We start from the raw sequence: 19,909 nt of genomic DNA, 5'->3' as shown, positions 1-19,909 counted from the left end.
AATATGCCTGTGCTAGTGAAAACCTTCTGCAGGAGTTTGATCAGCGTTTTGCTGACTTCAAGGCACGCTGTGACACTTTCCAGCTGTTTGCTGACCCCTTCTCAGCTGATGTGGAGAGTGTCCCAAGTATGTTGCAAATGGAACTTATTGACTTGCAGTGCAACAGTGATCTAAAAGCTAAATTCAGAGAGGCACCGGGAAAAGCAGACATGACTGGACAATTCATGAGAGAATTACTTCCATCCTTCCCTGAGCTGTCAAAAATGTTCAGTCGGGTAATGTGCCTTTTTGGAAGCACGTATCTGTGTGAAAAACTTTTCTTGACTATGAACTTTAATAATGCAAGTACTTAGTGATGCCCATGTTGAAGCTGTACTCAGAGTTTCTACTGTAACCTTGATCAGGGCAAATGTTGCTCAGCTGTGTGAGCAGAAGCGCTGCCAGGTCTCTGGCAAGAAATAGAATAAAGCACAAATGTATTCAGGGATTGTATGTGTTGGTTCAGTGCAATGTTTCAATAAGTTATTAAAAACATGGAAATAAAAAAGTAAATTTTCAAAAATATTGCGCTTTCTTGTAGTGCTTGAATGTTGAAGTGGCCCTCCTATGAGACGACAATACCAGCAGTGGCCCCAAGCCAAATTGAGTTTGAGACCCCTGCTCTAGAGTCATGTGAAGACAACTGCATCTAAGATACTTGGCTGTCACCCTTTACTGTTGGCCTTTGCTTTAACAAAAAGTTAAAATACCTTAATTAACAATTTGAGCTGCAGAGAAGCTCCATCAAATACTGGAATGTCCCTGTGAGGTAGAAACTGAGAGGTTTGCAATAGAACAAGCAGTGTTAATATCTCGTTTTTTAGCTGCAGCCAACTGTAGAGTTATATTGATGTTTGATAATTGCCTTGAAAAGATAGAGAGCTTTGAACAGCTTCTGGCTCTGTTTGCTGCTCCAGAGGATCCAAATTTCACTTAAGTGATGTTTGAATATTTTGTTGAGATGTGGCATCTGAAAATGCTTCCCATTGACTCTTGTTAAAGAAGGGTGACACGTGGCATAATGCGCTACCTGAACACAACTCAGGGCTTGATCACCGCCACCTGTGTCCCGGTTGAGTGTCTGATAGTATGTGTATTTATTGTCTGTGTCTGTGTAGTTGTATAGTATGTGTATTTATTGTCTGTGTCTGTGTAGTTGTATAGTATGTGTATTTATTGTCTGTGTCTGTGTAGTTGTATAGTATGTGTATTTATTGTCTGTGTCTGTGTAGTTGTATAGTATGTGTATTTATTGTCTGTGTCTATGTAGTTGTATAGTATGTGTATTTATTGTCTGTCTGTGTAGTTGAGCTGCTGCAACACTTGAATTTCCCCCATGGGGATCAATAAAGGAATATAATAATGATGTTAAGACCCAAAACACCTGATGAAATCGAGTCCATCACTTACAATGTGTCCAACACAAGGTGTATCAAATAACTAACTGCAACATAACATGCCTTTCTAAAACCAATATGTTGCATGCCGTTTGACTCCACAGCAGTTTATATGTAATTTGAATGAACTTCCTTTTGAGTAACAGCTTTGATTGCATTTTAAGTGAAGGACCTTCCCTTCATCAAATAAATACTTGTCACCAATCATGTATCTGCAGTATTAAAAGTCTAATATGGAGAATAAAGCTTGGATCTTACCATAGACATCCGCTCCGTGGTCGTAAACTGCATCTAGACATGTGCCATCTCTTGTGTCCCACACTCTGATTGTATAATCCCAAGAACCTACAAAATAATAGAACATTTTACAATTTGCGTTCAACAGCCTCTGACAGCACTGTCGCAACACTATAAAATACAGTCCATTGTACATCTTACACCTGTCAGTAAAACTGCCACTAATCTAAATGCAACACCAACAACTGTCATGCATCAACAATAGGAAAATGCATCTTTTCCACTACAAGCCAATTTTTATTTTAAGTTAACGATGCAACATTACTTGTTAGAACATTAGAACATTACTTGTTCTATACAGTAGATGGAAGGGCTTGCAACAGGTCTATGCCAGTTGCTCATTTGTCAGCTACATGGTTACAGAGATTGTAACCAGGCAGAGTTTAAAATCATGGAAGGAGCTTTAGACTCCATTTCAATACTTAATGCATAGAATATATATTATTTTCTGGATAAGTAAATATCCTTTGTTTTAGGTACTATTAGCAATATCAGCAATTAATGTTATTGTCGATGAAACATAGGAAATTTCAGCTGGCTATAGCATCACATTTATCAACATTTTATGTCAAAACATCAAAACATTTTGTCATTGTGCCTTTTCTTGCTATCCAAAGAAACACATAATTAATTAAGCTTTAACTGCTAGTTTGAGTACCGTGTCTGTTGAGTCATTTTGTACTCAGAAAAAGGTCTTGTTTCAGAAAGCAGGTTTAGTGAAAACTCTGAGTTAGTTAACCCTGAGATGAGGGACTCTCTTGGTTTTCGGTTTCAGAAAGAGATGTAACTTAAACTCCGGGTCATACCATATTAACTGACTCTGTGAGCCCATGTGTGGACAATCTCAGGAGCAATATATGAGCTTTATGTGACAGATGGTAAACTTGAAATTTGATTATACAATTTGCTCAAAAACAAAGGATTGCAAAGGAGACATGTATTTGCTGACGTTGCTGTAGTTTCCTACGACTGACATTAGAGGTAAATAAAGAGCCATGTTTTACTGTCATCACCTTTGTGGTGTCACTAGGATTCATAATAGTGTAACTTTTAAATCATTTTAATACATCAACTACTTGTTGGTTACAGTAGAGTGCTGAACTAAACACTATCAACGCTATTGAAGTATTTTAGACCTGTACCCTGTCTTCCATATCGTCAGTTGATAGTGACAAAAATCTTAACAAGAGGTTTCTTTACAGAGGAGCTACTCGCTTCTGGTTTACTCGTATACAGGTTTCTGATCAATTCCTTGGTACGCCAAATATAAACCTCAAACCCACCATCAGCCTGTCACTTTCTCTTCACTGTACTATTTTGTAAGGCAAAATGGTGACAACTGTCATGTTACGTACTTAAGAATTAAGAAATACAAATTTGTATTATATATGTTATATTATTAAAATATATATAAAAATGAAATGAACAGAAAAATATGTGGAAATACTGCCTTGATACTTATGGACTGTATTTTGTGTAGTTCTTAAATATCTTTTGGCCTGTTCTGAATACAGTGGAGAGACACTGACAAGCAAGAACACAAGTAGATCAACAGCAAAGTCAATTACAACACATTGATCACAAAACGATTGGTGTAGTTCTGCTTACTACGGTGATTATATGAATAATTTATGTCATATACAGTGGGTACGGAAAGTATTCAGACCCCTTTAAATTTTTCACCCTTTGTTTCATTGCAGCAATTTGCTAAAATCGAAAAAGTTCATTTTTTTTTTGCATTAATGTACACTCAGCAACCCATCTTGACATAAAAAAACAGAAATGTAGAAATTTTTGCAAATTTATTAAAAAAGAAAAACTGAAATATCACATGGTCATAAGTATTCAGACCCTTTGCTCAGTATTGAGTAGAAGCACCCTTTTGAGCTAGTACAGCCATGAGTCTTCTTGGGAATGATGCAACAAGTTTCTCACACCTGGATTTGGGGATCCTCTGCCATTCTTCCTTGCAGATCCTCTCCAGTTCTGTCAGGTTGGATGGTGAACGTTGGTGGACAGCCATTTTCAGGTCTCTCCAGAGATGCTCAATTGGGTTTAGGTCAGGGCTCTGGCTGGGCCAGTCAAGAATGGTCACAGACTTGTTCCGAAGCCACTCCTTTGTTATTTTAGCTGTGTGCTTCGGGTCATTGTCTTGTTGGAAGGTGAACCTTCGGCCCAGTCTGAGGTCCTGAGCACTCTGGAGGAGGTTTTCTTCCAGGATATCTCTGTACTTGGCCGCATTCATCTTTCCTTCAATTGCAACCAGTCGTCCTGTCCCTGCAGCTGAAAAACACCCCCATAGCATGATGCTGCCACCACCACCACCATGTTTCACTGTTGGGATTGTATTGGGCAGGTGATGAGCAGTGCCTGGTTTTCTCCACACATACCGCTTAGAATTAACACCAAAAAGTTCAATCTTGGTCTCATCAGACCAGAGAATCTTATTTCTCATAGTTTGGGAGTCCTCCATGTGTTTTTTGGCAAACTCTATGCGGGCTTTCATATGTCTTGCACTGAGGAGAGGCTTCCGTCGGGCCACTCTGCCATAAAGCCCCGACTGGTGGAGGGCTGCAGTGATAGTTGACTTTGTGGAACTTTCTCCCATCTCCCTACTGCATCTCTGGAGCTCAGCCACAGTGATCTTTGGGTTCTTCTTTACCTCTCTCACCAAGGCTCTTCTCCCACGATTGCTCAGTTTGGCTGGACGGCCAGGTCTAGGAAGAGTTCTGGTCATCCCATACTTCTTCCATTTAAGGATTATGGAGGCCACTGTGCTCTTAGGAACCTTGAGTGCTGCAGAAATTCTTTTGTAACCTTGGCCAGATCTGTGCCTTGCCACAATTCTGTCTCTGAGCACCTTGGGCAGTTCCTTCGACCTCATGATTCTCATTTGTTCTGACATGCACTGTGAGCTGTAAGGTCTTATATAGACAGGTGTGTGCCTTTCCTAATCAAGTCCAATCAGTTTAATTAAACACAGCTGGACTCCAATGAAGGAGTAGAACCATCTCAAGGAGGATCAGAAGAAATGGACAGCATGTGAGTTAAATATGAGTGTCACAGCAAAGGGTCTGAATACTTATGACCATGTGATATTTCAGTTTTTCTTTTTTAATAAATTTGCAAAAATTTCTACATGCGAAAAAAAATGAACTTTTTCGATTTTAGCAAATGGCTGCAATGAAACAAAGAGTGAAAAATTTAAAGGGGTCTGAATACTTTCCGTACCCACTGTACATTGAATGTGTTGTATCTCTGTTATGTTGTTCATTCTGTACACATGACATCTATTGCATTCTGTCCATCCTGGGAGAAGGATCCCTCCTCTGTCGCTCTCCCATAGGTTTCTTCCTTTTTTCTCCCTGTTAAATGGGTTTTTTAGGGGAGTTTTTCCTGTGCCGATGTGAGGGAAGGACAGAGGATGCCGCATGTGTACAGATTGTAAAGCCCTCTGAGGCAAATTTGTAATTTGTGATTTGAATTGAATAAGAGAAGGTTACTGGAAAATAAAAATAAAATACTTCCAGTAACATTACCTGAAATGAGGAGGTAAGGGACCTCGGTGTTCCACATCAAGCCTCTTACAGGAGCTGCATGACCACTCAACACATTGATACACGCATCCTGTGTGTAGTCCCATATACGAACAGTGCTACACAGACAGACACACACACAGGGGTATCTCTTTTCATTCATTTTCACAGTAAGATATCTTGACAAATGAAAAATTTTGTTACAAAAGTTTCTATATGTCAGCTCTAGACAACCTCTCTACAAAAATCTTTCCTGTATTTGTAAACAATGGGACTGCATATTCCACATTTTCTGAACATTAAGATTTCATTCCATTTAGATTTTTTTCAAAATTACACATAAATGACACATGGCATATTTGCCTCTCAATACATACATGCTGCTAAAACACAATGTCCACATTTTTTAATCCACACATTTACTCAGTATGTGTTATTTATGCATTATAATATTCTTATTTGATTCCTTTTTTATTGGAAACAGATTCCCAATTAAATGTCCATCTCATCAAAGAAAGAAATATATTTTATAATGTTTATTCGACCTAGCTATCTTAGTCCGCACTCACCCATCATCTGATCCAGAACACAGTATTCCTTCTCTAAGTGGAGACCAGCGAACATGGAATACTTTAGCTAAGTGACCAGTGAAGACCTTCAGAGGCTGATCGGAGCTGGTGGCCAGGTAGTACACGCGAACATTTTTATCCTCACAGCCTGTTGCTATCATATCCCTAAAATGAGAGAAGGAAAGACAGGAAGATGGAAAAACTACCAAATGTCACGGCAGGATTAATGTGCGAAAAACATCACTTTAGACAGGGTGGGAACTGGTCTGATTTTGCATTGAAAGTAATTGTTTACTTGGGCACTCACTGCTCAGTTTACTGTCAACTGTTCAGTTAAATTGTTTGGATATCTTCTTGCTCTGTTGAAGGCTATCTGTCACTGCATTTACTCTCTAGGCACCTCTCCTACTTACACTCGTCTCCATCCTTTCTCACAAAGACAATTCTTTTTACAAATTTCACCTGCTTTTTGTTTTATTCTTCCTAACTTTTATTAGCCTTATTTTTTTAATCTTTTTTCAAAATCCTCCTTTGTTTATCCAGTAGTATCTTGTAATTGTGTTCCAATATGTGGTTTAGGTTGAAAAAAAAAATTCTCTCTTAGGTCCAGTTGTATGCAAACTGACTCTCCAATGCATATTGACCAACCCACTGAGAGAGATGGCAGGTGTATTGCATTCCTACTTGTTGTTCTGGCTCCAGTCACAACCAAACACAGCAGCCGGATGTTTGTACTTATGGAGGATTTTACCATCAATGGTCCGGATGATACTGTATTCAAAACAAAATAAACGTGTAAGACTTCTATGAAGGACAGATATTGTGCTTTTTTATTGTCATTATAAAGGTATCAGGGAATATGAGGACTGACCAGAATCCGTCTCCACTACAGGTAGCAATCCTCTTAGAATCCTTATGGCTCCATGATATACAGAATATACCGTTCTTACCATGCTGGAGGAAGACAAAGAGGTTGTCACTGCAGACACATCATACCATCCATAATTTTGAATAAGTTGGAGTCAGATGTCTTACTAAGTGGTAGTTGGTAAGGATAGAGTAATAATTTATTGATTGTCAGAGAAAAAAGGGGGAGACAGCAGCCACATTCTAACATATTAAAGCCTTTCATACATGATACACAGATTTGTTTTAGAAAAGTCATTTTGAACTGAAAGTCAAAGTAACCTCGTTAAAGCGAGTGATGATCTTTCCTTTCCTGACATCCCAAATGAACGCTCCATTACGAGATGTTGCACCTGCAATGCAGTTCAGGTCTCCTTCAAAAAACACACAAAGGTAACCAACTTTAACATTAGCAACACATGATTCACTTTATTGACATATTGTCTTTTGTACAGCATACCTGACGTGTTTGTGTATGTACTTTTTCTTTTGTGGGCCGGGATGTTCTGCTTGTAATATGTATGTTTAAATGTCTAGATCACGTACAGTGGATTGCAAGTCCTTCCTTTGTTCTTCCAGTTTGCAAAGGTTTCATGCATAAGCCCCTTTTCAATCGCAGGGACATTCCCCCAGAACTAGGTATCTTAAAGTGGCCCTATTATGCTTTTCCACTTTTTCCCTCTCCTTTAGCGTGTTATATATATTTATTTACATGTAAAAGGTCCGTGGAGTGTAAAACCTGAAGTCAATGCTTAAAAGGAGTTACTCTCCCCTTCAGAAACACTGCTCCTGAGCTGCCTGAAAACGCTGGATTGAATTATCTCCTTCACTCTGTAACTTTATGAGGTCATAAAGTTACAGAGTGATACAGAGAAATATTTTCATAAACCTCTGCTAGTTTTGCCCGCCCTCAAACAAAGCTACGGAGAGAAGGAGCTGGAGCTCCTGAGGAAGAGTTTGTTCAGCTGCCGTCATGCTGAGAAGACACTGTGTTCTGCTCTGAGAAAGGAAATGTTCTTTGTATGAACCCCCAAAGGAAGATGACTTGAAGAATATGTGGCTAAAAATGGCTTTAAATGCATTTTACCGAGGACAACTTTCAGAAATGGACACAGTTCACGGCTGGATTTTCCAAACGCTTACTACTGAAAGATGATGGCGGTTCAGGATCACAACCTGTAAGTAGATTTATTATTTGGGGATGATTAATGTTTAACACAACAAAGGTAGCTAACGTTACTAGCCGGGGTTCAAATGTTAACACAGTGCTCAGCTGTAGCCTCGACTAGTGTTGGTAGCTAACGTTATTGTGTTCTAATGGCTCTGCTAATCAGCTTTAGCCCCACTGCTAACACTGTGTAGAATATGAGGACTGAATATGTCCATCCTGAATAGTGTTCAAGTGAGGAGGTAGGTTTGTGATTACAAGCTATAATGTTACTGCCAATATCCACTTGACTTTGTAGCTATTTTAATGACTGTTACCTCGCTGTTTCTGCTCTGAGCCACTGGGCTCCTTTCATAAACTGCCAACAATAGGTCAACCAGATACATCCCAACAACGTACATTTTACTCATAGCCAGACAGCAGGGCTGTATTTGTGTCATAAAATAATATTGAGTCTTTGTGCATGTGCTTAAATGCACATTTGATGTTTAGCTTGAAAGATGTTGACTGTTTTCATCTGATTCATATTAGTTTTAATGAATAAATTGGTCTCTGTCTTTTAAGAGTACATCACGGATCACAGGACCCGGTACCGACAACAGACCGTCCATAAACAGTCTCAGAGGGCACACAGACTTCTCAAAGTATCTGTTGGCACTCAGCTGTCCGGTGGTACTCTGAGGGATACTCACCTGATAAGCTACGGTATGTTATACATTTAAGGTACTTTTGTGTTTCACTTTTAGATATAGTACTTGCTAACATTGTAGACTTGTGAAATACTCTTATGTGGACTATGGGGAATACAGAGCACTAGTTTCATTAAAACCTCCTGAATTTCATATTTCAGGTTGACATTCTTGTAAACCTTTGACTTTGCATTCTATTATTGTAGGTTATGCCTTTTCATTTATTATTATGAAAATGAGGACCGTGAACATCTGCAGGAACATCTGTCTATAAGGTCTTGTTCCCATAGCCAAAGAAGGGTGAATGCATAGCAAATCCAGTTAAAACAGACCCTACATACAGTAGGTTGTAAAATAATATTTATTTTTTATAACAAATATAATACAATAACAATAAAATGTGAAATACCATTAAAATATAAATAAGGAAGGAAGCATACTTAGTTTAAAACAATAAAATGCTATGTTTTTACAGAGTACATAAACTGATGAGGCTTGTGTTTGTCGTCCTAGTGTGAGAGACCCTCAAAAGGAGAAAGTGTTGCCCGCCATGTGTCCCTCTTCTGTCAAGGAGCAGCCTGAAGCCAAGATTCTGACCAGCCGGATCAGGAAACTCCCTGAGTTTTTGAAATACAACACATGGCGGGACGGCGAGCATCATGTGTCATCCTAAATATATTAAATATCACCAACTGACAAATCACACATCATTACCAATGCAGCTAAAAACTATCTATACAGTATAACAGTATTAACAAATGTTTATTTTTTTAGCTATTTTTTTTATATTTGAAAATAAATAAAGTAATTTGGGGGAAAATAAACAATTCTCATTCCTTCATTAGTTCTTATGATCTTGTGTTATAATGAAACAATTGTGTTCAGATGTAGTTTACAAAGATTTCATTAAATGTTATTACAACTTACTCCTCTTCTATACTACGCCTGAAAACGTCCATAGTCAGCTCTGTATATGTTGTGGATAATCTGAAGGTTGTATGGATTCAAACAGTTTGGATCGAGGTCAGGATGGTGAACCATGCATGTAGAAGGGACTGGAACCTGGTTCATTTGTTTCAAAACCTGACGACAGAGGATGAGGAAAATAAGATACTGATTTACAAGAAATACTGTTATAATAAAGCAAATAATGACTCAGGAGGCAACATCACTGCATAGGACAAATCTTAATCCAGGAAGTAAAAAATGTTACTTCAAATAAAACGTTGTGATCATATTGTTGTTTACAAACATAATAACAACCACAAGGGGATTGTCAAATGCAGCTACATTTTTGCAGAAAGGTTACAGTTAAGATGACATTTTATAGTACTGTTGTTGTTACTGTGTAGTCCTAGTGTTTTTACAATATACAACACACATTTGTAATCTCTAAATCTGCTGTGCTCTTCATAATATAACCAAAGTCACTGATAACACACATTTGTATTTTACAGGGAACATGTGTTAATAGCTAATTTACAGGCAACGTGAGTGTAACTCTTAGCTTCTTAGATAAAGAGAGGGACTCGTGTTTTACAGCACAGCATAGGCCTAAAGCCTACTGCTAGCGTTAGCTACATAGCGCAGGAATGGATTAAACTGGTAACAACTCACCACTGTGAAACGTCCTGCTCCAGTCCTGGTAGTGACGGCTGTTTGGGTCTGCTTCTTCCTCCTGACTTTAATAACTGACTTGCGTTCATACTGGTATTGCAGCACAGACGCGAGCTGAATTCTGTTGGCGGTAAGGGGCGGGACATTTCCGCATATGCACTGCGTGGTTGACCAATCGCAACAGAGCGGGCTGGCTGACCAATCAGGGCAGACTTGGCTGTCTGGGGGGAGGAGCAAGCGCTACAACAGATCGTTTCACAGAGAGGGTGAGAAGAGGTGCTGCAGCACATCCGGGATGAGAAAAACAAGGCACATGTAAACATGTTGTAACTGTAATTTGAGATAAAAAATATATTATATATATATATAATATGCACCTGAAAAAGAGCATAATAGGGCCTGTTCAAGAGAAACTCGTTCCGTTTCAACCGCAGGGACCAGAGTCTAAATTAAATGGGGACATTTTACTCCTCAAAAGGCCCTGGGTCCTTTATCAGAAAGCAAGTTTAGTGAAAACTCAGAGTTAGTTAACCCTGCGATGAGGGAAACCATGGGTATTAAGTTACAGCAAGGTAACCTAAACACTGGGTCTGTTACCATAGTACCTGATTATAAAAGTGCATTAGCAGAGGTTTGCTGTCTCTCAGAAGGTTAATGTTTGACAACATTTAAATTAAAATTAGGCTTTACTGTCCTTTTCTGACTCATTTTTAAAAAGACAGAAATTGCAAGAGCAAGCGGAGAGGGCGAGTGATAGAAGGGAGAGCAAGAGCGGTGCAGTGTTGTAAATGAGGGGAAAAAAGCTATTTCCTGATTGTTACAGATTAATTATGTGGACACAGACGGTCTTAGTTTCATTTTCATTACATCCAAAGGAAATATGCAGTAGATGTCAATATGTTTTTTAGATGAAATGGGCGGGAACACCGAACTGCAGGCTCCAGAGTGTGTTTACCCCTGCAACCACCAGCAGCCCTCATCCCATGTCATGATGTTTTTTCATACTCCACAGACTAATTCATTTTAGCAGCTATGGAAACGCAGACAACAATAGGCTGAAGGAATCTTTTAGTCCCTTGAAAAGTAGTCCTGGGACTAAAATGACCAGGAACTTCTAGGTGGAAACACGGCTATAGATTTTTGTGTTGGCTGTATGCATGCATGTACTTGTGTGTGTAGAGGGGGAGCTAAAATACCTGGAGCCCACGACAAGGAGTAGACCACTCCTTCATTGCCGGGGGAGGTGTAAACAGCTGTTAGTGTGTCTGTGTCCCAGATTTTGATGGTTCCATCAAAGCTAGCTGTGGCCAGCAGGTTGTGATCATCAGGCTTAAATTTACAGTCAAAAATAGTCTCTACATGACCCTGGAAACAATATTAAAACAAGTCAAAATCACAGTACAAGGATTCTTCATTATGCCACGTGTAGGCATGTGTACGCTTTTGGCTTTACAAAGGATGTTATAGAATACCAAGTCCCGTAGGAAGTCCCACTTCTTGGCCCCCATGTCATAGAGTCCCACCCCTCCATCCATAAAACAGCACACAGCGTGGCCAGGAGGCAGAGAGAAGGACCGGTTCTGAGACAGTGTTGGGGGAGGTACAGCCTCACTGGTGGAACTGGTGTGGTGACTTTTACTTGGAGAACAGGAACTGTGAGCTATATAGAAAATATCTGTTGTGTTATTCAAGAAATCTTTGATAATCCTTACATTTCTTAACAGTCATCCTTATGTTGGGGACAGACTGCTGACGAGCAGATCAAATGAAGCCATACAAGAGGAGAAGTAAAACTGCTCCTTGTTTGAATGGCTGCTTTATTTAAGAAAATACATTATGAGAATTTCAATACCATGTGTTGTGCACAAATCTGAGGATGTGGATTTTGTGTAAAACCTGCATTTGTAAGGATGTAATTTGGCACACATTTTGATACCAACTGAAAATAGAAGCCTGGCGACTTCTAAAAGCTGTGGGATATATATTTTTCAGTTCAAACCACATTTGTAAACTCAAAAGGTTTTAGTCTAAATGTTACCTACCTTTCTTGGCAGGTGGGGAGTTTAGGACATGCAAAGCATGAAATCCGGTCTTTTTCAGTTTAAAGCTCTCCAAAGGAGTGGAGCGAGACACATTCCATACCCTCAACACTCCAACCTGGGAGTCTGACAGACAGTTAGAGACAATTCAGTTTATTTCAAAGGTCTCCCTCATAATACAAATATGTTGAATTTTTGGTCTGTAACATGCCCTCTCATATTGCATGGGTTGTATAAATACTAAGTATTACTGTGGTATTAAGAAGCCAAATGTATTCATTTATATGCATGTATACATAGACAGAGGTACTGTGGCAACAACAGGTCCCACATACCAGCTGGATGAAAGGCAAGTTGAAACTGAAGCGTTAAACACATGAAGCCAAAGGGGAACCGAAATCATACACACATCCCACACAGAAATGCCCAGTCTTTACCTCCAGTTATGAACATGCCTGGTGCAGAGGGGACCCAGGCCAAACACTGAACTGACGCAGCAGCTGAGGGGAAGCAGAAGGAGGTGATACAAGCCAAGGCTTCGCTGTCCACCAGCCTGATGCCATTATGGAGGTTAGACACTGTGAAAGAGAGATGGTTTTCATCATTTAGCATCTGCGGTTGCAATGTTACTCACAGAAACTTGTGTAATACCAAGTTACTGAATGAGTTACATGAATAGACCTGGTTAATTTTTATTTTATGTTACTAAATTGTAATTGCTCAGAAAACACTCACAACAACTGTACTACAAAATCCAAATCTACTTTATTGTTCAATTCTGTTTGTCTTGTTTGAGTCCTGTTTCTTATTTCAAATTCAAATCACTCCAGCTAACAAAATAATGGTGATGTTGTTCATATTTTGTTCCTACCTAGTAAATAGTCAGTTGACAAAGGGTCCCATTCCAGAGCACTTACTGGGTCTTCTTCATCTGTCCCTTCTAATGACTCTGGACGCAACACATGCTTTTGGCATTTACTTCCTAAACAAAAGAGGACAGACAGAATAATGAAAATATGTGTGTGTGTGTACAGAAACAAGCCTCTGCTTATGGAACCTGAAGACAAGAGTAGCGTTAAACATTAGACAAAAAGGTTGCAGACCCTATTTGATGATTGTAATGATGAGATTTATTTCACTGGGCAGCGGAGATAGAGAGCCATCATGAAATCTCTCTTGACAAGATGGAGATTCAGAGCAAGGGCGACTCAAACTATAGCAATCTGTATGGAAAGGGAAATAGCCATCTGTCTCAAGTCTCCAAGTGGACGAAAGGTCACTTCCACACATTCCTAGGGAAACTTCAGAGACCGTAATTCTTATATATGCTAAGAAAATATGTCTTATGGAGGCTGACTACCAGGATTTGCACTGATACATGTTGTGGTCTTTCTGTCCCCAGAAAATACACAAATTAATGTGAATGTATTTTAATCAAAACATAGGTACCTGGCTGAAAAACAGACAGACTTCCGTCTGTGTGTCCAAACACCAGTTTGCCCTTCTTGGAAGGGTGCCATCTGAAGAGACAGATATCAGACAGGAAGGAGTGGGCTTCTTTATGCACTGTGACCCCGGGGTCAGTACCTCCATATACCCAGATATACAGCGGTCCGCGTTGGGAGATAAACGCCACTCCATCAGCAAAGTTCCAGCACCAACTTACTGACGCAGGAACACCTGGGAAAGAATGGGAGACACTGTGATACTTTATGCAGGAGAGGACGTTGCATTACTCAAACCTTGACCCTCATCCTACCAACTGGGGTCCCTGCAGATCTCAGAAGTATACTTTTTGTCATATCTCACAGGTGGTATATTCTATTTGACTTTGTCAATCAATTTGTTCCTAATGACTTGTATCATTGTTTTCTGCTTTTGTTTTAATAGGTGCTGATAACCCCAGTAAAAAGCACCCAATTGCAGCCTATTCAGTTTTAGTAGATGGATTACAATAGATAGATCAAATGTTTGCCATTGGTCCTGATTTAAAGTATCACACACTATCAGGGCGGAAGGGGCACTCTGTCATCCATTTTAACACAGACAGACACAGATGCAGCAGACTTGGTATGCTGAGGGTGAAACACTCTAGTGTGCTGATAAAACCTGGTGTGGATCATCTATCAACCTTTAGTATTATCCAGTCTGGCTACAGTCTTTTGTTCTGCTACGTTCCATACGATGAGCAGGTTATCAGCCGAGGCTGACGCAAACAGATCAGGGTTGTCAGGACACCAGCTGATGGCTGTTATGGTCTTCTTGTGCTCTGACATGATGGACGTCAACTTAAATTCATTGTACTGCTGGTCCAACTACAACAAGGAGACAGAGAGAATGACAAGAAAATAAAGAAAGGGAAAGTACTGCAGCAATGTCCTGAACAAGCAAAAGGGAAAAAACATCACATGGGTAAATGGGTTGCAGTGTTTTTATTTGAATGTTTTAAATAGTTCTGTTTAAGATTTGAATACTGTGTATAATCATGTGTTATGGGTGTTGCAGCACACAGAATGCATGTATTGTGGTTTATTGCCTATGGATTCCATGTGTATCTGTACACTGTACTAGGTCAACCATACAGCAAACTCACATTTCCTATGACAAAGGATGAAGGTTTAAGTGGTATGCTAACACAATGCCATCTTAGATTTGAATCATTCACCAGCCTCATTAGAACAAATACACACAACTACTTCACCTGGTAAATGTATATAGCCAAAGTAGCACAGTATGCAAAGCGGTCTCCACTAGCAGCACACACATCTTTATTCCAGGGCTGACAGCCTGCTGCCAGCAAGCCCACCTGCTTCACCTTGGCCATTTTTACCTAGAGACACACAAACACACGCAGATGCTAATTATGTTATATTTTAGTCTTTTTTTACAAATCCAAAGATTCATCTTTTTCATAGCTTTCAGATATATGTTCTGTGTATTTCCATATTATGTTCAATGTTTTTGAGTGGCTACAACTTTGCGGACAAACAAGCATTAATAATAATAATAATAATATAATTACAATAATAATAATAATAATAACAAATTGTATTTGTCTAGCACTTTAAAAGGTACTGAAAGGCCCTTTACATAATAAAGACAGAAACAATAGAATAAATAATGTAAACAAGGCAGAGAGATGACATTATAACAGAAATAAACAAAACAACAACAAGAAAAGAAAAAAAAGACATACATAACTAGCATCACAGGTTGAAAGCAGATTTAAATAGATGGGTTTTAAATGCAGATCGCACTTAAAACTCATTGATCGCAGATGTAAATTAATGGCATCAATAAGCACATTTTTGCAAATAACTTACTAATAACTGATCAGATTCTCAGTATCTCTGGACACAACACGGCTAAAATGTAGGTTGAACAGGGTCTAAAGACCAGTTGTCAGTTGAAAGACTCTAATCTGTGCTTTTATATTGCTAGGTTATATTGTATTGTTAGGTGTTGTGTTGCAACAACAACCACACAACTCAGATTTAAATCAACACCTCAATCATCAACTATTATTTTTTATGAATTATGGATTGAATTCTAGTGTACAGTTCTATTAGTACCAGAGTAACACTCACAACATACTACATAGAGCCACAGGTTGGAGAGGATAAGATGATTAAAGAGAAAGAGAGGATTGAATTAATCCCTGTTGTGATTGGCTAAGACGGCTGCTTATTGTAACTGTGTTGAGCTGACAAGTGACTTAACAACATAAGTATGTCTGAATGGTGGGACTGTACTCATTATAGCAACTACACATCTTCAAACCATGAGTCGTAAAAAGATTTCTGTAAAAAAAAGTAGAAATCTTTTTTTTAAAGCCAAAACAAGTAAAAAAAACTAACCTTGGGAAGAATTGTAGCCTACTTGTCATACTTGGTATATTTGTTATACCATGGCTGTTCGCCCAAACAGGGTAGTGTGGATTTTGCAACAAAGGTATTCTTCAAAAAGATGTTGACGAGTTACCCTGTAACCTCTGCCTGTCAGTTGCAAATAGGCTGATTTACATATAATTTTCTCTTTTATATGAATTACAGGTGTGATCATCTAAACTGCTGCTGCAACACCCGAATTTCCCCCATGGGGATCAATAAAGGAATAAATCGTAATCCAAACAATAATGATGTGCAGTTGTCACAGCAATGACCACACAACATTTGGACCTTTCTGGACATTACATGATTACATTTGATTTGTATTTGTCAGCAAGCTAATGTCTTTGAAACGGTCTATCTCCTATGTTATGTTAATCTCCTTCAGCCCAAATGCCACTGTCTTGATTTTCTTAATGCTGTTTCCCTTTTTCTTCTTCAAAGAAGCGTCATACATAGTAGTTTTAACTTGATGAAACATGCACTGCTGTTAATGTCGCTCCTGTTTAGGACATTTTTAAGAACTATCATTACTTGATTTGAGCTGAAGGGCTGCAACAAACAACAACCATATTGATTACATTGTTCTAATTGTTTTTTCCTCATACTTCCTGTTTGCTCACCTCCGAGCGTACACTAAACTATATCTTTGCAATTCATTGGGTGATGGTTTTAAGCATATCAAATATTTATAATATGTATTCTGTGTTGACAATGTTTTGTGTTTCAAATGTTTTTGTTCTAAAATGTACAAAAGGTTAAATTAGACATGTTCTTTGAATTAAATTAATCAATCTTTTCAGCACCATAGAGAGCAGCATTACATTTGTTGTTTTAAAGGGAACATAACATACAAATTTTCAGGTTCATACTTGAAGGCGGGTTTTCTACTAGCCCCCTCCCAAAAAAAGACCAATCCACTCTGATTGGCTTCCGAGAAATTCATGGGGCACCTTTGCAAAGGTAAAACTGTGGGCTGTATATTCTTATGAGCCTGCATATGACATAGAAAGGTGAGCCAAATCTGAATGGCTCGTTGAATCACATGTTTTCTGATCTTGGAAGCCCACAAAAAATTGACTGGGTTTCTTATTTCACAGTTTGTGGGTTGGTAGGCACTCCTGGTACCAAAATATATGTGTAAATGCACTGATGGGTGAGGGAAAAGTTCATAGAATCACACCAAAAGCTGTGGTTGAGTTTGTCATGGCATATTGGCTATGTATTAGAGATAACGTTTTTGTATTAACAAGTCTTTGTGTTGCTCTGCTACAGGAATCCTATCAAGTGAGCCAACATATCAAGACCCTGGATCTAGCTCACCTAAATGGAATACAGCCATGACAATATTATTAATGACTTTCTGCCATAGAGAAGGGTCTGTAAACTAGATGTGCTGCCAGGAGACCAATTATGACTTTGGGGGAGTATTTTCTATACAGTAGATTAGCTCAGTCAACCAGCAAAACAGATCAAAACCGTAAAACAATGCAGTCATTGAAATTGTCGTTGCTATTGTAAAATAATTAGGCAGACTCTTAAAATTGTACATGTACTTAGATAAGACAATGGTGCTGTCTAGGTTCTTAGGGTGGATAGTCATCATTAGCCATAATATATTTACCATGGCCTGGGTCATTTATATATATTCTGAAGGTTAAAGGGTGAAATGCTGTTTCTACTACATTCAAATAATAATGCGTTGTTTTCTAGCTCAAAGTACAAGGTTTTAAGATCGGTTTTCACATACAAGTGGCCCAAACCGTGCTCTCCTGGTGTAGGCTAGCAGAGAGGCATTCACCTCACGGAACTATTATTACCAAAGATGTGTTGGACATGCTAACCGGCTACAATCAAATGCTGCACTGAACCGCCGTTAAACCACAATGCTAACCCTGTTTCCAGCTACTCACTAGCTATTTCCATACAAAACTGCTGCCACACAGACTAAACATAAAGATGACATCAACAGGTTTCACAAACTAATCTCTGTAACTGAGGCACTTCAATGTCGCAGATCCGGGAGGTCGAGACACACTGACACACTGATACCTGACAGCTGAGCGCAGGTTGCTGATTAAACACATTCTGCGAGGCTTCACATCTGTGTCGTGTGTCTGCGCTATTGAACTGTATTACAGTATAGCAGACAGCTAATGTGATGTCTATGTTTATTCTTACCGTCGGTTCTCAGCTGGCTCGTGCACAATGGACAGCTCCAGGTTCTGAAATCCCCCCTCACTGTCCTCCATGGGAGGTGGGCCGTAAGGACGGCGGTGATTGGTCCGTGGGAATGATCAATTTGATCAGCTATTGGCTGTCTGGGGCGTCAGTGAAACTGTTTTTCTGTGCAAACGAGAAGTGCAGTCTCCCCTCGTGACTCCGTCCAACATGATGTAGGATTATATTAGTTTTAATGATGTTCAAACCTTGTGCCTGGATCAGAATTAGACAGATCTCTCATTGCTTTTTGCAATTAAGGTCTGTTCCATACAGGGTGACCGGGCATTTGCATCGGAGCTCAACCTATTTTTCAACAGGTTTGACACTACCTCCACCCCGGTGTGCTCAGACAGTGAGGCCTCTGACCCCATTCACACCTCTACTGGAGTCTCTGCTCCCCCTCCCATCTACACCTCTGCCACCTCCCCCTCTCTCAGCAGACTTTTAAGACCAGAGGATGGTTCTGCGAGGACCCAGCTTACAGCTTTCCTGGACCCACTACAGTTTGCCTATCTGCCACACATCGGGGTGGAGGACTCCATCATCTACCTGACACACAAGGCCCTCTCTCACCTGGAGAAGCTGGGAAGCACTGTGAGAGTCATGTTCTTCGACTTCTCCAGTGCTTTCAACACCATCCAGCCCTCCCTACTGAGAGAGAAGCTGCTGGAGATGAACCTGCACCCCGACACCACTTCCTGGATCACAGACTACCTCACAGGCCGGCCACAGTACGTCAGGGTGGATGGCTGTGTCTCTGAGTCTGTGATCAGCAACACCGGCGCACCCCAAGTAACTGTACTGGCACCGTTCCTCTTCACTGTTATCAGAACATTATTCATTGTAGGCGATCAAAAGTGCAATTCCGTGTGACTCGCCGAAACGCACGTGCCGAGGGCAAATTTGCAAAGCCGACTTTTATTTATATATTATTTTATATCCTGCATAGTTTCCATCGTTGTCGTCGATTCAATCTATTAAACAAATACTGGTTTGTATGTTTTACGCCAAAAAAAGACCAATAAGAGTAGCCATCATGAAATAACTACAACTTATCCCACAACCCAAACACGCCTATCACTGCACTGCATCCAATCCACATTCTTATGATTAACCATAAAAATCATCTACATACCCATTGAAAAATCTGCAGACACATAGCGAAGCTGTCATGATATAACATAACAGTAGCTCTAGTAATGAACTGTTTCACATTCTCTAACTGATGTTTAAACTGACTGTTTTCATTTTTTATAATGCCTGACAAATTGGCAGTCTGGCTGCATACACAAATTGTTCTGCTGAATGAAGAATGGGTTCAAATGTCATAAGGATATTTATCTGTCAACAGTAAATAAAGGCACAACCGTATGCCCTGACAGGACGCAAAGGATAAAGGTAAATAAGTCCAATTCTAATTCAGAGCTAGTTATTTACATTTCTAGTGCATCTGAAAAAATGGCAGCGAATAAGATAAACCAGTCAAGAAATACCTCCCTACTTAATTCAGACAATAAAATGAATAATTTGAAGTCCATGCAG

The 19,909-nt window shown here is 39.5% G+C and overlaps 1 protein-coding gene across 1 annotated transcript in view; it reads right to left on the bottom strand.

The window, feature by feature from the left end:
* Positions 1-15,081, bottom strand: part of wdr17 (WD repeat domain 17) — a 32,806-nt gene extending 17,725 nt beyond the window's left edge. The window contains exons 1-14 of the mRNA XM_054604689.1: positions 14,959-15,081; positions 14,389-14,572; positions 13,707-13,937; positions 13,129-13,239; positions 12,695-12,835; positions 12,257-12,383; positions 11,691-11,871; positions 11,415-11,583; positions 7,027-7,118; positions 6,710-6,792; positions 6,523-6,609; positions 5,839-6,003; positions 5,273-5,388; positions 1,695-1,781 (exon numbers count right to left, since the gene is read on the bottom strand). Coding sequence (XP_054460664.1) covers positions 1,695-1,781; positions 5,273-5,388; positions 5,839-6,003; positions 6,523-6,609; positions 6,710-6,792; positions 7,027-7,118; positions 11,415-11,583; positions 11,691-11,871; positions 12,257-12,383; positions 12,695-12,835; positions 13,129-13,239; positions 13,707-13,937; positions 14,389-14,572; positions 14,959-15,081 — 1,897 coding nt within the window. The remainder of the gene's footprint in view (positions 1-1,694; positions 1,782-5,272; positions 5,389-5,838; positions 6,004-6,522; positions 6,610-6,709; positions 6,793-7,026; positions 7,119-11,414; positions 11,584-11,690; positions 11,872-12,256; positions 12,384-12,694; positions 12,836-13,128; positions 13,240-13,706; positions 13,938-14,388; positions 14,573-14,958) is intronic.
* Positions 15,082-19,909: the final 4,828 nt, after the last annotated feature.

The sequence above is a fragment of the Anoplopoma fimbria genome, chromosome 9, assembly GCF_027596085.1.
Source record: "Anoplopoma fimbria isolate UVic2021 breed Golden Eagle Sablefish chromosome 9, Afim_UVic_2022, whole genome shotgun sequence".
NCBI classification, from domain to species: domain Eukaryota; kingdom Metazoa; phylum Chordata; class Actinopteri; order Perciformes; family Anoplopomatidae; genus Anoplopoma; species Anoplopoma fimbria.
The sequence above is the reverse complement of the archived record's forward strand: the minus strand, read 5'-3'. Positions and strand labels throughout refer to the sequence as shown.